The sequence below is a fragment of the Watersipora subatra genome, chromosome 3 (genome assembly GCF_963576615.1).
Source record: "Watersipora subatra chromosome 3, tzWatSuba1.1, whole genome shotgun sequence".
Lineage (NCBI taxonomy): Eukaryota > Metazoa > Bryozoa > Gymnolaemata > Cheilostomatida > Watersiporidae > Watersipora > Watersipora subatra.
Genome location: NC_088710.1, coordinates 74,557,113 through 74,572,245, shown reverse-complemented (window position 1 = coordinate 74,572,245; position 15,133 = coordinate 74,557,113). Strand labels below are relative to the sequence as shown.

Sequence of the window (15,133 nt, the reverse complement as noted above, 5' to 3'; positions counted from 1 at the left end):
TAACAGAATTATTCGAAGAGTCATATTTGGTATATCTTTTAGCAACCATTCATGTCACCATTTATACCTTGTTTGCTTTTGATATTCTAGTAATTGCCTCTACTGCTTGTCTGCCAACTGTAGGGGTACATAACTCACTATCCCGTTTTTTAAACATGTATATATAAGGATGTATAACTGACTAATGTTTTCCACTTATCTGATGTCTGACTTTATTACCTGCTCAAGTACTTCTCATTTCAAGTTTAAAGTGGCTTAACAATGAAGCTTCTTAGAGCGTGTGGAGTAGGCAGAACAGGTAAGATAGGCAGACAGCCAACACCTAACATGTTTAACCACCTATGCAATAAATAATACACCCATAGAACAAATTCTAAGTCATTGATGGTTTTTCGTTTTTCTTTTTGAAATTTATAGAATTATTGTGAAGTCATAGCAGTTAGTAGTTTGTACCCCTGTAGTCACTCATCATTATATGACTGGTTAATGAATGAATCCATCCATAATGTCAGCACCAATTCATAAATTGAAGATTTTAAACCAATTATTAAACTTGAGTTACAAATTAGTTACACAGCAACAACAAAATTTAGCAAATGTAAATTACGATGTGTGCCAGACCCAGCTGTGGAAGTCAAGAAAGAATTTGTCAGCTAATAGGTGCTGAAGTCATGCTGATGCAAGAGCTAAGTGGAGGTGAAATGCCGACTTTAGGATAAATGATTGTTCATTAATGATATTACCACTATCAAACAGATATTCATCTTCCTAGTTTGGCTACCAACATTGGTTTCACTGCATTCCTGATGGTTCTTCGTCTTCCGGTTTTACTGGTGACTAATTATGACCATCAAGTGCAGTAATGAAGTACATCAACATGGCTCAAAACTTTGAGGGGTTGTCCACCTAGTATAGTTCACATTCATTGTGTGCACTGTTTATCCACCACTGTCCTCATAACTGTGCTGGGAAAATATATCCACCACTGTCAGTATAACTGCGCTAGGTATATTTATCTCCCACTGCTAAGATAACTGTGATAAGTATATATATTCACCACTGTCACCACAACTGTTATATGTATATTTATCCACCACCGTCACCACAACTGTTATATGTATATTTATCCACCACTGTCACCACAACTGTGATATGTATATTTATCCACCACTGTTACCATAACTGTGATATGTATATTTATCCACCACTGTCACCATAACTGTGATATGTATATTTATCTACCACTGTTACCATAACTGTGATATGTATATTTATCCACCACTGTCACCATAACTGTGCGAAGTATGTCTATCCACTACTGTCAATATAATTGTGATAGGTATATTTCTCTACCACTGTTAGGATAATTGTGATAAATATATTAATCCACCCCTGTCACCACAACTGTGCTAGGTATATTTATCCACCACTGTTAGAACTGTACATTTATCTTTCACTGCTTGCAGGACTGTGATAGGTACCCTTTTTTATCCATCACTGGTCGCATAGATGAAATACGAACATGTACCCATGAGCATATCGGTATTTATGTACCACTTTTGACATGCCTTGTCAGTGATATATTGATCGCTATCAAAACAGCGGCAACCACTGCCACGTATTCAGAATAATTATAGAAGTTAATTTGCCACAATAAATTAATTATTTGGTTGCCATGTTGATAATTGATGGCAGAGCTTATTGAGAGTGTCTATAATAAACCAGAGGAAGATTGTCATGGTTACCTTTTCCAGTTGTCCATGACTTGAAAACAACCTGTGTTAAATTTCATTGGATGAATTAAACAGATATTAACTAGAACCAAAGAAGTAAATGTTAGATCAATAATATGTATTGTTTGTGCCATAAATATAGAGCATAATTTATAAGTAGATATGCGTGTATATCCAACTCAGATCTTGAGACTAGCTTATTCCGTGTATATTAGGTTAGGTTCGTGTATATGCCAGTTAGGTTGGTTGCTGACAACTTGTTAGACCACTTGTTAGGCCACTCATGACTGTCATCGCCACTGGGCTTCCAGCTGTCATACGCTTCTGCTCTGTTTCTCTCTTGCTTGGTCGGCGACTGTCAATCTCAGGTTCATTCTCACAACCGTCCGGACCAGCGCGCACCGCCTTCAACGGATCAACTGTATCAAGAACTGATGTTCCTCCTACCACGCCTTCAGATCGCATTAAACCTTTTCTGCCATTATGTGGTGTGCTTCCTGCATGCATACCAAAGAACAATATACTTTCACATTGACTTGTCTAATGTAGCAGCTTCCCTACTATTTCATCAAGTAACAAAGACATGGAATTACAGTATTAGTAGGCTTAGAAATTGACCAGTTCACTCTCTAACAAGAGAGAGAAGATCTTTCTGCAGGTAAATAGAAAGAATATCTCTCAAGTCTGCAGGTAAAGAGGGAGAATACTTTTCAGGTCTGCAGGTAACTAGATAGAATATCTCTCAAGTATGCAGGTAAATAGAAAGCACATTTTTCAAGTCGATAGGTAACTAGAGAGAATACATCTCAGGTTTGTTGGGAACTAGAGAGAATACATCTCAGGTTTGTAGGTAACTAGAGAGAATACATCTCAGGTTTGTTGGTAACTAGAGAGAATACATCTCAGGTTTGTAGGTAACTAGAGAGAATACATCTCAGGTATATGGTTGGTTAGAGAAAAATGCAGCAGATCAGGGCTCTATAAATGCTCTCAAAGCATTAGTCACACCCTAATTGCTAATTCTTTGTCATCCGAAATAAAGTCCCTTCGCATTTTCAGTTGGGTATATCAGTCTAACTACCAAGCATGCAGAGGTAGAATATTAAACTCGCTGATTTGAGGATAACTCTGGTACTCGTGTATGCATTTCTTACCTCGTCTTTTGGTTAGCTCAAACAGGCCAAGTTTTAGATCATATGCTGGCATGCTGCCACGGCGAATGTTTCTCCGGCTGGTGGGAGTGGAAACATGCGTCTTGAATGGTGAATCATTGATGGCCATCTGGTTTTGTACTGCTTTGAGCCTTTGGAAGCCATTCGGCATTAAATGTAGATTGTCTTCAAAACTGCTTCTACAACCCAACATTGTCTTTAACATTGCATTCTAGATACAAATGAAACTTAGTCATTTAACAGCATTTTAAGGCAACGTGTTTGAAGTGAAAGTAAGTTTTGTAAAATTGTTTAGCATCGGAGTCCTTTTGACTATTCAGTTATCCTAGTCTATCTGTTTATCTATCTGTTACAATACTGACTGGAATTCAGCTGTCCTAGTCTATTTGTTTATCTATCTGTTACAATACTGACTGGAATTCAGCTGTCCTAGTCTATCTGTTTATCTATCTGTTACAATGCTGACTGGAATTCTGTTATCCTAGTCTATCTGTTTATCTATCTGTCACAATACTGACTGGAATTTAGTTATCTTAGTCTATCTGTTTATCTATCTGTTACAATGCTGACTGGAATTCAGTTATCCTAGTCTATCTGTTTATCTATTTGTTACAATGCTGACTGGAGTTCTGCTATCCTAGTTTATCTGCTTATTTATCTGTTAGAATGCTGACTGGAATTCAGTTATCCTAGTCTATCTGTTTGTCTATGAAACATGACAACTTTTATAACGCCTTCAGTTTGTAGTTAAGTTTGTAGTTAACTGAACAGTGAAAATATCATTTTAATAACAGATCTGCTTAGAAACCTTTTCTAGCTGAAAGCAGCTGTGTTAAAAAACAGAAAATAACAATTTAAAATAGTTTTTACACTATAGGAACTTGGCTATTGTATGAAATTGACCAGCTGATTCAAGAATGTACCTGGTGGAGTTGCAAGGACTGTCGGGCTGCATAGAAGCAGCCAATCGTTGAATACGATGAAAACTGTCATCTCCTGTGAGCCAATAGGTGATAACCTGACCTTTGCCCTGCAAAAATCACTGGTTTTCAGGAACTTCTTGATATTATGCATCTTTTCAGCTAGAATTTAGTTGAAGTGTACTGGCGTACACTTCAGGTTTTGGTAGAAAATTTCTCACTATTGTGATGTGTCTTATTTTGCCTCTGAAAGATTAAAGGTTCATGAACTATCAACAGGGATATCTCTAAGTGATTGGGCAAGCCTGAACTTCAAACATAGATCACTATTTAGTGCTTGTGTTATCAAACCACCAGTTCAGTGGTGTTGCGAATACTTGCCACCACCGGTTCAGTGGTGTTGAGAATACTTGTAACCACCGGTTCAGGGGTGTTGAGAATACTTGCCACCACCAGTTCAGTGGTGTTGAGAATACTTGCCACCACCAGTTCAGTGGTGTTGAGAATACTTGCCACCACCAGTTCAGTGGTGTTGAGAATACTTGCCACCACCAGTTCAGTGGTGTTGGTAATGCTTGCTAGGCACAACCACCAGTTCAGTGGTGTTGAGAATACTTTCCACCACCAGTTCAGTGGTGTTGAGAGTGCTTGCCACCACCGGTTCAGTGGTGGTGCAAATACTTGTAACCACCTGTTCAGTGGTGTTGAGAATGCTTGCCAGGCAAAACCACCAGTTCAGTGGTGTTGAGAATGTTTGCCACCAGCGGTTCAGTGGTGTTGAGAATGTTTGCCACCACCGGTTCAGTGGTATTGAGAATGCTTGTCACCACCGGTTCAGTGGTGTTGGTAATGCTTGCTAGGCACAACCACCAGTTCAGTGGTGTTGAGAATACTTTCCACCACCAGTTCAGTGGTGTTGAGAATGCTTGTCACCACCAGTTCAGTGGTGTTGAGAATACTTGCCACCACTAGTTCAGTGGTGTTGGTAATGCTTGCTAGGCACAACCACCAGTTCAGTGGTGTTGAGAATACTTGCCACCACCGGTTCAGTGGTGTTGAGAATACTTGCCGCCATCAGTTCAGTGGTGTTGAGAATACTTGCCACCACCGATTCAGTGGTGTTGAGAATACTTGCCACCACCAGTTCAGTGGTATTAGTAATGCTTGCTAGGCACAACCACCAGTTCAGTGGTGTTGAGAATACTTGCCACCACCAGTTCAGTGGTATTGGTAATGCTTGCTAGGCACAACCACCAGTTCAGTGGTGTTGAGAATACTTGCCACCACCAGTTCAGTGGTGTTGAGAATACTTGCCACCACCAGTTCAGTGGTGTTGAGAATACTTGCCACCACCAGTTCAGTGGTATTGGTAATGCTTGCTAGGCACAACCACCAGTTCAGTGGTGTTGAGAATACTTGCCACCACCGATTCAGTGGTGTTGAGAATACTTGCCACCACCAGTTCAGTGGTGTTGGTAATGCTTGCTAGGCACAACCACCAGTTCAGTGGTGTTGAGAATACTTTCCACCACCAGTTCAGTGGTGTTGAGAATGCTTGCCACCACCAGTTCAGTGATGTTGAGAATATTTGCCACCACCAGTTCAGTGGTGTTGAGAATGCTTGTCACCACCGGTTCAGTGGTGTTGAGAATACTTGCCAAGTAAATTTAGTAACATACAAAGCTACCTTCATTTCTATGATTCCACGTTCTTTCAGGTGATAGCCTCCGAGTCGATCCAGAATAGCCTTGCATTGCTGACTGCAGTGCACTTTGAGGGCTGAAATAACCATACTTACACTATATGTTCTATATAGATTACTTACTATATATGTTCTATATAAAATACTTACACTATATGTTCTATATAGAATACTTACACTATATGTTCTATATAGAATACTTACACTATATGTTCTATATAGATTACTTACACTATATGTTCTATATAGAATACTTACACTATATGTTTTATATAGAATACTTACACTATATGTTCTATATAGAATACTTACACTATATGTTCTATATAAAATACTTACACTATATGTTCTATATAGAATACTTACTATTATATATCCTATACAGAATACTCTTCTAATCTTATTCTGTATAGAATACTTACTCTATATACTCTAGAGAATACTTACTTTACATACTCTTTATATAATACCTACTGTATGTACTCCATATAGAATACCTATTCAATATACTATATAGAGTACATGTCACAACTTTTAAAATGAAGTACTGTACAGTAGCTTCTTTATACAAATCACAATGATGTCTATTCTTAGTTTATTTCAATTAAACACCTGACGATTATTAAAAAAAGTATATCTCTAAGTAGCACTGACATTGGTACTTAGTAGCAAGTATCCCACTATTACAGCATGCGTATACATGTACATATATTACTTACTAGCAAGTATTTCACTATTACAGCATATAGTGTATATATACTTGGTAGCAAGTATCCCACTATTGCAGTATGCGTATATATGTACATATATACTTAGTACCAAGTATTGAACTATTATATATATATTATATACATATTATATATATATTATATATATTTATTATATATATATACCTATATATATATATTTGTCAAATTATGTCTGTCGTCTGTCTGTCTGTCATTCCGGCTATAGCTATTAATAGAATAGCTATAGCTATTCTATTAATAGCTATAGCTATTAATAGAATTATGCTATTTTCATGCTATTATTATGCTATTTTCATGTATATATTATATATATACATGTGTATATAATATATATATATACATGTATATATATACACAATATATGTATACATACATACTTAGTAAGCAAGTATTGCACTATTGCAGCACGCATATACCATATATATGCTTACGAAGGCCATGTGACTCCATCCGTGATGTCGTGTTCACAGTGTCTCCAAACAAACAATATCTTGGCATTTTGAATCCCACCACTCCTACTGCTACGGGTCCAGAATGAATCCCTGCAGATAGTAAAAATATGGCATAGTAACAAGACTAGAGCAAATAAATACTGAAGAGATTGATTAACTGCTAGTGTGCTTTTCTAGTAACTAGTAATTAGAGGCTAGTAATCACATAGAGATATCTACATGTAGAGTTCCTAGAATATTAGCAGTTGTTGCCATGAAGAGTGTAGTAACTGCATAGAGGTACATGTATATACATATAGAATTCATAGAATATGAGCAGTTGCCATAGAGAGACTAGTAACTACATAGAGGTACATACATGTAGAGTTCATAGAATATTAGTAGCTGCCATGGAGAGACTAGTAACTACATAGAGGTACATACATGTAGAGTTCATAGAGTATTAGTAGCTGCCATGGAGAGACTAGTAACTACATTGAGGTACATACATGTAGAGTTCATAGAATATGAGCAGTTGCTATGGACAGACTAGTAACTACATAGAGGTATATACATATAGAATTCATAGAATATTAACAGTTGCCATAGAGAGACTAGTAACTACATTGAGGTACATACATGTAGAGTTCATAGAATATTAGCAGTTGCCATGGAGAGACTAGTAACTACATTGAGGTATATACATGTAGAGTTCATAGAATATGAGCAGCTGCCATGGACAGACTAGTAACTACATTGAGGTACATACATGTAGAGTTCATAGAATATGAGCAGCTGCCATGGAGAGACTAGTAACTACATTGAGGTACATACATGTAGAGTTCATAGAATATGAGCAGTTGCTATGGACAGACTAGTAACTACATTGAGGTACATACATGTAGAGTTCATAGAATATGAGCAGCTGCCATGGAGAGACTAGTAACTACATTGAGGTATATACATGTAGAGTTCATAGAATATGAGCAGCTGCCATGGAGAGACTAGTAACTACATTGAGGTACATACATGTAGAATTCATAGAATATTAACAGTTGCCATAGAGAGACTAGTAACTACATAGAGGTACATACATGTAGAGTTCATAGAATATTAGCAGTTGCTATGGACAGACTAGTAACTACATTGAGGTACATACATGTAGAGTTCATAGAATATGAGCAGCTGCCATGGAGAGACTAGTAACTACATAGAGGTACATACATGTAGAGTTCATAGAATATGAGCAGCTGCCATGGACAGACTAGTAACTACATTGAGGTATATACATGTAGAGTTCATAGAATATGAGCAGCTGCCATGGAGAGACTAGTAACTACATTGAGGTACATACATGTAGAGTTCATAGAATATGAGCAGCTGCCATGGAGAGACTAGTAACTACATAGAGGTACATGTATATACATATAGAATTCATAGAATATGAGCAGTTGCCATAGAGAGACTAGTAACTACATTGAGGTACATACATGTAGAGTTCATAGAATATGAGCAGCTGCCATGGAGAGACTAGTAACTACATTGAGGTACATACATGTAGAGTTCATAGAATATGAGCAGCTGCCATGGAGAGACTAGTAACAACATTGAGGTACATACATGTAGAATTCATAGAATATTAACAGTTGCCATAGAGAGACTAGTAACTACATAGAGGTACATACATGTAGAGTTCATAGAATATTAGCAGTTGCTATGGACAGACTAGTAACTACATTGAGGTACATACATGTAGAGTTCATAGAATATGAGCAGCTGCCATGGAGAGACTAGTAACTACATAGAGGTACATACATGTAGAGTTCATAGAATATTAGTAGTTGCTATGGAGAGACTAGTAACTACATTGAGGTACATACATGTAGAGTTCATAGAATATTAGCAGTTGCCATAGAGAGACTAGTAACTACATTGAGGTACATACATGTAGAGTTCATAGAATATGAGCAGCTGCCATGGAGAGACTAGTAACAACATTGAGGTACATACATGTAGAGTTCATAGAATATTAGTAGTTGCTATGGAGAGACTAGTAACTACATTGAGGTACATACATGTAGAGTTCATAGAATATTAGCAGTTGCCATAGAGAGACTAGTAACTACATTGAGGTACATACATGTAGAGTTCATAGAATATGAGCAGCTGCCATGGAGAGACTAGTAACAACATTGAGGTACATACATGTAGAGTTCATAGAATATTAGCAGTTGCTATGGACAGACTAGTAACTACATTGAGGTACATACATGTAGAGTTCATAGAATATGAGCAGCTGCCATGGAGAGACTAGTAACTACATAGAGGTACATACATGTAGAGTTCATAGAATATGAGCAGCTGCCATGGAGAGACTAGTAACAACATTGAGGTACATACATGTAGAGTTCATAGAATATTAGCAGTTGCTATGGACAGACTAGTAACTACATTGAGGTACATACATGTAGAGTTCATAGAATATGAGCAGCTGCCATGGAGAGACTAGTAACAACATTGAGGTACATACATGTAGAATTCATAGAATATTAACAGTTGCCATAGAGAGACTAGTAACTACATTGAGGTACATACATGTAGAGTTCATAGAATATGAGCAGCTGCCATGGAGAGACTAGTAACAACATTGAGGTACATACATGTAGAATTCATAGAATATTAACAGTTGCCATAGAGAGACTAGTAACTACATTGAGGTATATACATGTAGAGTTCATAGAATATTAACAGTTGCCATAGAGAGACTAGTAACTACATTGAGGTACATACATGTAGAGTTCATAGAATATTAGCAGTTGCCATGGAGAGACTAGTAACTACATAGAGGTACATACATGTAGAGTTCATAGAGTATTAGTAGCTGCCATGGAGAGACTAGTAACAACATTGAGGTACATACATGTAGAGTTCATAGAATATTAACAGTTGCCATAGAGAGACTAGTAACTACATTGAGGTATATACATGTAGAGTTCATAGAATATTAACAGTTGCCATAGAGAGACTAGTAACTACATAGAGGTACATACATGTAGAGTTCATAGAATATTAGTAGCTGCCATGGAGAGACTAGTAACAACATTGAGGTACATACATGTAGAATTCATAGAATATTAACAGTTGCCATAGAGAGACTAGTAACTACATTGAGGTATATACATGTAGAGTTCATAGAATATTAACAGTTGCCATAGAGAGACTAGTAACTACATAGAGGTACATACATGTAGAGTTCATAGAATATTAACAGTTGCCATAGAGAGACTAGTAACTACATAGAGGTACATACATGTAGAGTTCATAGAATATTAGTAGCTGCCATGGAGAGACTAGTAACTACATTGAGGTACATACATGTAGAGTTCATAGAGTATTAGTAGCTGCCATGGAGAGACTAGTAACTACATTGAGGTACATACATGTAGAGTTCATAGAATATGAGCAGCTGCCATGGAGAGACTAGTAACTACATAGAGGTACATACATGTAGAGTTCATAGAATATGAGCAGCTGCCATGGAGAGACTAGTAACAACATTGAGGTACATACATGTAGAGTTCATAGAATATTAGCAGTTGCTATGGACAGACTAGTAACTACATTGAGGTACATACATGTAGAGTTCATAGAATATGAGCAGCTGCCATGGAGAGACTAGTAACAACATTGAGGTACATACATGTAGAATTCATAGAATATTAACAGTTGCCATAGAGAGACTAGTAACTACATTGAGGTATATACATGTAGAGTTCATAGAATATTAACAGTTGCCATAGAGAGACTAGTAACTACATTGAGGTACATACATGTAGAGTTCATAGAATATTAGCAGTTGCCATGGAGAGACTAGTAACTACATAGAGGTACATACATGTAGAGTTCATAGAGTATTAGTAGCTGCCATGGAGAGACTAGTAACAACATTGAGGTACATACATGTAGAGTTCATAGAATATTAGCAGTTGCTATGGAGAGACTAGTAACTACATAGAGGTATCTACTGTATATAAGATGTGCTTACCTAGTCTAAGCTGAAGGCGGTCAGAAGGCCTGTGCTCAATCTTGAAGTTTGTTAAAGCCCTTACAAGGTGAAGAGCCATTGAAGCTATTTCTCCTGCGTGGTTATCTCCATTGGGTTTTGGTAGGCCTGTCAAACAGGTAAGAGCATTCAGCTAGACTAGAGTAGCAATTAAAATGAACACTATAATGCATTCAGTTATAGACCAACACAGACACATGCCACATAATGTCAGTGATGAGTTGTCTATCAACATCTGTTAATGCACGAGGAATTGACTTGCAAACTTTGGAGCATATACTGCCTATAATCAATCGAGATAAGTGAGTCTCATACCTGAAACAACCATGTAAGCATCTCCAATTGTTTCTACCTTGTATACATCATAGTTATCTATTATTTCATCAAATCTTGTGTAAAGATCATTAAGGAACCGCACAATCTAAAAACACGCATACAGTTGTTTTACGTGTTCTATTTATTGAATGCGAGATATAACCTTGCGCTACAGCTTTGACTGCAAAATGCTATGTTTCATATGATATCAATATATAGCATGCTAGTTATATGACGCCTATTGTATATGATACCTTACCGGCACTATTATACCTGTTACATGTTAGATATAATACCTGATACGGATCGCTTTCAGAGCAGAGTTTGGTAAAACCAACGATATCTGAAAAACAGATGGTTACACACTCGTGATAGCTAGCCTCAACTTGTTTGCCTTTCTTCAGATCCTCAGCTACACTCCTGTAGACAAAGCAGGGTGCATGGGTTATATTATTAATAGATATGTCAGTCTTCCGCTGTCACATGTTTATTTATTCATGTAGCATAGATTGACCTTAGCAGTAGACAAGACTGAAGACATTAACTTGCCTTGTTCAAATCAAATTCATATAAATAATACTATTAAGTTGCCTGACCGGCTCTTGGAAACCTCAATGCTCTACCATCAGCAGTCACGCTCTAGGAGTCTCTATCAGGAACAGCCATGAATATGCTGTATGCTGTCAGTGCTAGCTATGAGATCCAGTTATGTCGCCTTACCTACTTTTACAGCTAGATAACTCAGACATATTTATTGCGCAATGTTGAATTATTATCTAAAAACGCTTCTGTCATGTTTGTACTACCAACACTACAGTAAATACTCCACATCTTTCACTCAGTGAGATGTTCTTTACAGCGCTTTGTCAAGACAAACTCATCAACTGAAGGTATTGCAGTCAACTTAAGCCGTTAATAGCAATTATAATATTTCGCTAACCATTTCCATAATACATTATTTAACTTCATTTCATAAATTTTATTTTGACAGTTTTTTTTAAATTTTTATGTCATAATCAGTTATGTAAAACTAAAATTACTCAAAGGTTGGAAGGTTGGAAGAAATAACAAACTCGTAAAACCTTTTTCATAATAGGATGAACTGTGTTTAGAGTCTCAAGCCACCGGCACTTATCTTTTTATAATAATTTGACCAAACCTTGGTAGCATTCTATGCAACAGTTTCTCTGTTCTTCGTTTCTCCACATGCAGCTGTTGAGTTCGTGCCTCAACTTGTCCTTCAAGGTTCTTCGTATACATCTCTATCCGCTCCAACATGCTCTCCATGATATTAGACCCGCTAAAACCCAGTTTCACTTTAACACCGTTAATCAGCCCTTCAGAGATTAGAGAATGAAGATATTTATTTGTGAATTGTGACCTCATCTCAATAACATGATAGCCTAACTCTATATAATTTATCAGTTATTATCATCCTTTCTAGTACAAAAACAATTCGATTAATTTCAAAAGATTAGTGTAAAACCAAAAATAACACAATTCCTTAAAGTTATGAATCAGCTGAAACAGGGTCCTCATCATTGGAAGGCAGACAACTTTTTGCAAAATCGCTTTCAGTTTTACCTCACTCCTTAGTCTTGCCTAGATGTTTAATAAGACTGTCTACGCCCTGACACTTACCTTTAGAGCGACATGTTAACAAATGCTAGCAACACGTTAGTGTGACTTGTTATTCATCACATTTTGCTCTACAGAAATACTTGCTTGATTTTTTGTGAAATCAGATAGAAATACTACTGCTATATTTGCTGGCAAAAGAACAGCATTCAGTTTGACTTCGATTACAAACTCATGGGTTTGTTACAAGTTACTTACAATTCAGGTATGAGAGTTGGTAGACCTGACCTACACTGCAAGCACGAGGGCTGGCTGGTCTGACTTACAATTCAGGCATGAGAGTTGGCAAGTCTGACTTACACTGCGAGCCTAAGAGGCTTGATCTTGTGCCTTAGTGTTTTTACGTCTGGCCTAACTTCGGGCACCTCAGCCCAGCTCTCGGCCATGCATCCCTTAAGGTAGTCGTCACATTTACATGCACTGAGGTTGGGTCTGATCAATGGTAAATTCCCGTTAGTCACACCTTCCACAATTTCTAAAAATATATGAAAGTTTAGCTTGGCGCATGAATACAATACAGTGGACTCAAGGTTAATTAAAAATCTATAGATGACAGATAATTCCCTTTATGCACTACAGATTGCAGCCATTATGGTGTCATTTCTAAAAGTTGAATGTATCTATTTTTCATAACCCAATAATTGTTCCATTTATGGTATCGGTGTATTGTAATTAGTAAAGGAGTCCTTTTATATCTGTTTTTTAAACTAAAACCTATTTCTGTAGCATTTTATATCATTTAAAAAAAATCACATTATATTATTTTATAGATACCTTATGCAGAAAATAAAATAGAGAGGAAATGTGCCATTTGAGCCACTCACCCTGTCTGAGTCTCCAAACTAATTTACATTGCCAAGTAACAGGCTGTTGAAGTGGTTTAAAAGTAAACATTACTAACCTCTGTCACTCAGTCTTGTTTCTCCCCAAGGACCTTGAAGACAAAGTATTTCATGAACAATGATCCCAAAAGAATAGATATCTCCCTTTTGTGAGCCCCACGTACCAGCATCCCCCCTACCGGCAGCATCAAGTCTCAGCAGCTCGGGAGCCCTCCACAGTCTGTCTGCATAACATGTGTGGTCGATCGGTCTTCACAATTTAACAAGATTTATGAAGTTCAGCTAACAACTCACATAAGTTGAATGGTGACTCACCTCGATACCTCACAACTCACATGAATTGAATAAAACTCACCTCGATACCTCACAACTCACATGAATTGAATAAAACTCACCTCGATACCTCACAACTCACATGAGTTGAATGACACACACCTTGATACCTCACAATTCACATGGGTTGAATGGTGATCCACCTTGATACCTCCCAACTCACATGAGTTGAATGACACGCACCTTGATACCTCACAATTCACATGGGTTGAATGACACGCACCTTAATACCTCACAATTCACATGAGTTAAATGACACGCACCTCGATACCTCACAATTCACATGAGTTAAATGACACGCACCTCGATACCTCACAATTCACATGAGTTGATGACACACACCTTAATACTCCACAATTCACATGAGTTGAATGACACATACCTTAATACCTCCCAACTCACATGAGTTCAATGACATGCACCTTGATACCTCACAATTCACATGGGTTGAACGACACGCACCTTAATACCTCCCAATTCACATGAGTTAAATGACACGCACCTCGATACCTCACAATTCACATGAGTTAAATGACACGCACCTCGAAACCTCACAATTCACACGAGTTCAATGGAACTAACCATGATAATCTTTAGTACTTTGAACCTCTGGTAAACTATTGTTCTTTTTGAAATAGTGCCATCCAAAGCCACTTATCCGAAGCACAAACCTGCTGTCGACCAGGCACTTAGATGACTTCAGGTTACCATGACAGGTGAGGAAGCTGCTGTGAATGAACATCAGGCCCTAAAATTATAAGGGTATTTTATATGATAGCAAATGGTGCACTTCATATAATGTATATTTTATAATAGCAGGTAGTGCACTTCATATATATTTTATAATAGCAGATTCATATATATTTTATAATAGCAGGTAGTGCACCTTATATATATATTATAATAGCAGGCAGTGCACTTCATATATCATATAACATATAGTGTATGGACAAGCTAAATGACGTATTATTTGAAACTATATGAATTCTATTAACTCTAAAAAATACAATGCTTTTTGTGTTTTCTAGAACTTCTATTTTTGGTTTTTCGTAAGGTTCAATTGCTATATCGCGATCAAGACCGATTCTTTTCACGCAGACAATTGTATGATCTCTGTAGAAAGAGCCTCGACATTCTCTCTCCATTCAATTAGACAAAGACAGTAGGATATCTCATTTTTACATTTGTACCATTATCGAGAGGTACCAGTATCGTAGTATTCGAAGTTTTGATAA

The 15,133-nt window shown here is 37.2% G+C and overlaps 1 protein-coding gene across 1 annotated transcript in view; it reads right to left on the bottom strand.

The window, feature by feature from the left end:
• Positions 1-1,697: 1,697 nt before the first annotated feature.
• LOC137390984 (uncharacterized) overlaps positions 1,698-15,133 on the bottom strand; it is a 28,582-nt gene continuing 15,146 nt past the window's right edge. Inside the window, exons 16-27 of the mRNA XM_068077298.1 lie at positions 14,481-14,646; positions 13,625-13,789; positions 13,024-13,198; positions 12,245-12,385; positions 11,382-11,505; positions 11,086-11,191; positions 10,753-10,878; positions 6,708-6,818; positions 5,513-5,604; positions 3,829-3,935; positions 2,888-3,084; positions 1,698-2,230 (exon numbers count right to left, since the gene is read on the bottom strand). Coding sequence (XP_067933399.1) covers positions 1,971-2,230; positions 2,888-3,084; positions 3,829-3,935; positions 5,513-5,604; positions 6,708-6,818; positions 10,753-10,878; positions 11,086-11,191; positions 11,382-11,505; positions 12,245-12,385; positions 13,024-13,198; positions 13,625-13,789; positions 14,481-14,646 — 1,770 coding nt within the window. The 3' untranslated portion in view covers positions 1,698-1,970. The remainder of the gene's footprint in view (positions 2,231-2,887; positions 3,085-3,828; positions 3,936-5,512; positions 5,605-6,707; positions 6,819-10,752; positions 10,879-11,085; positions 11,192-11,381; positions 11,506-12,244; positions 12,386-13,023; positions 13,199-13,624; positions 13,790-14,480; positions 14,647-15,133) is intronic.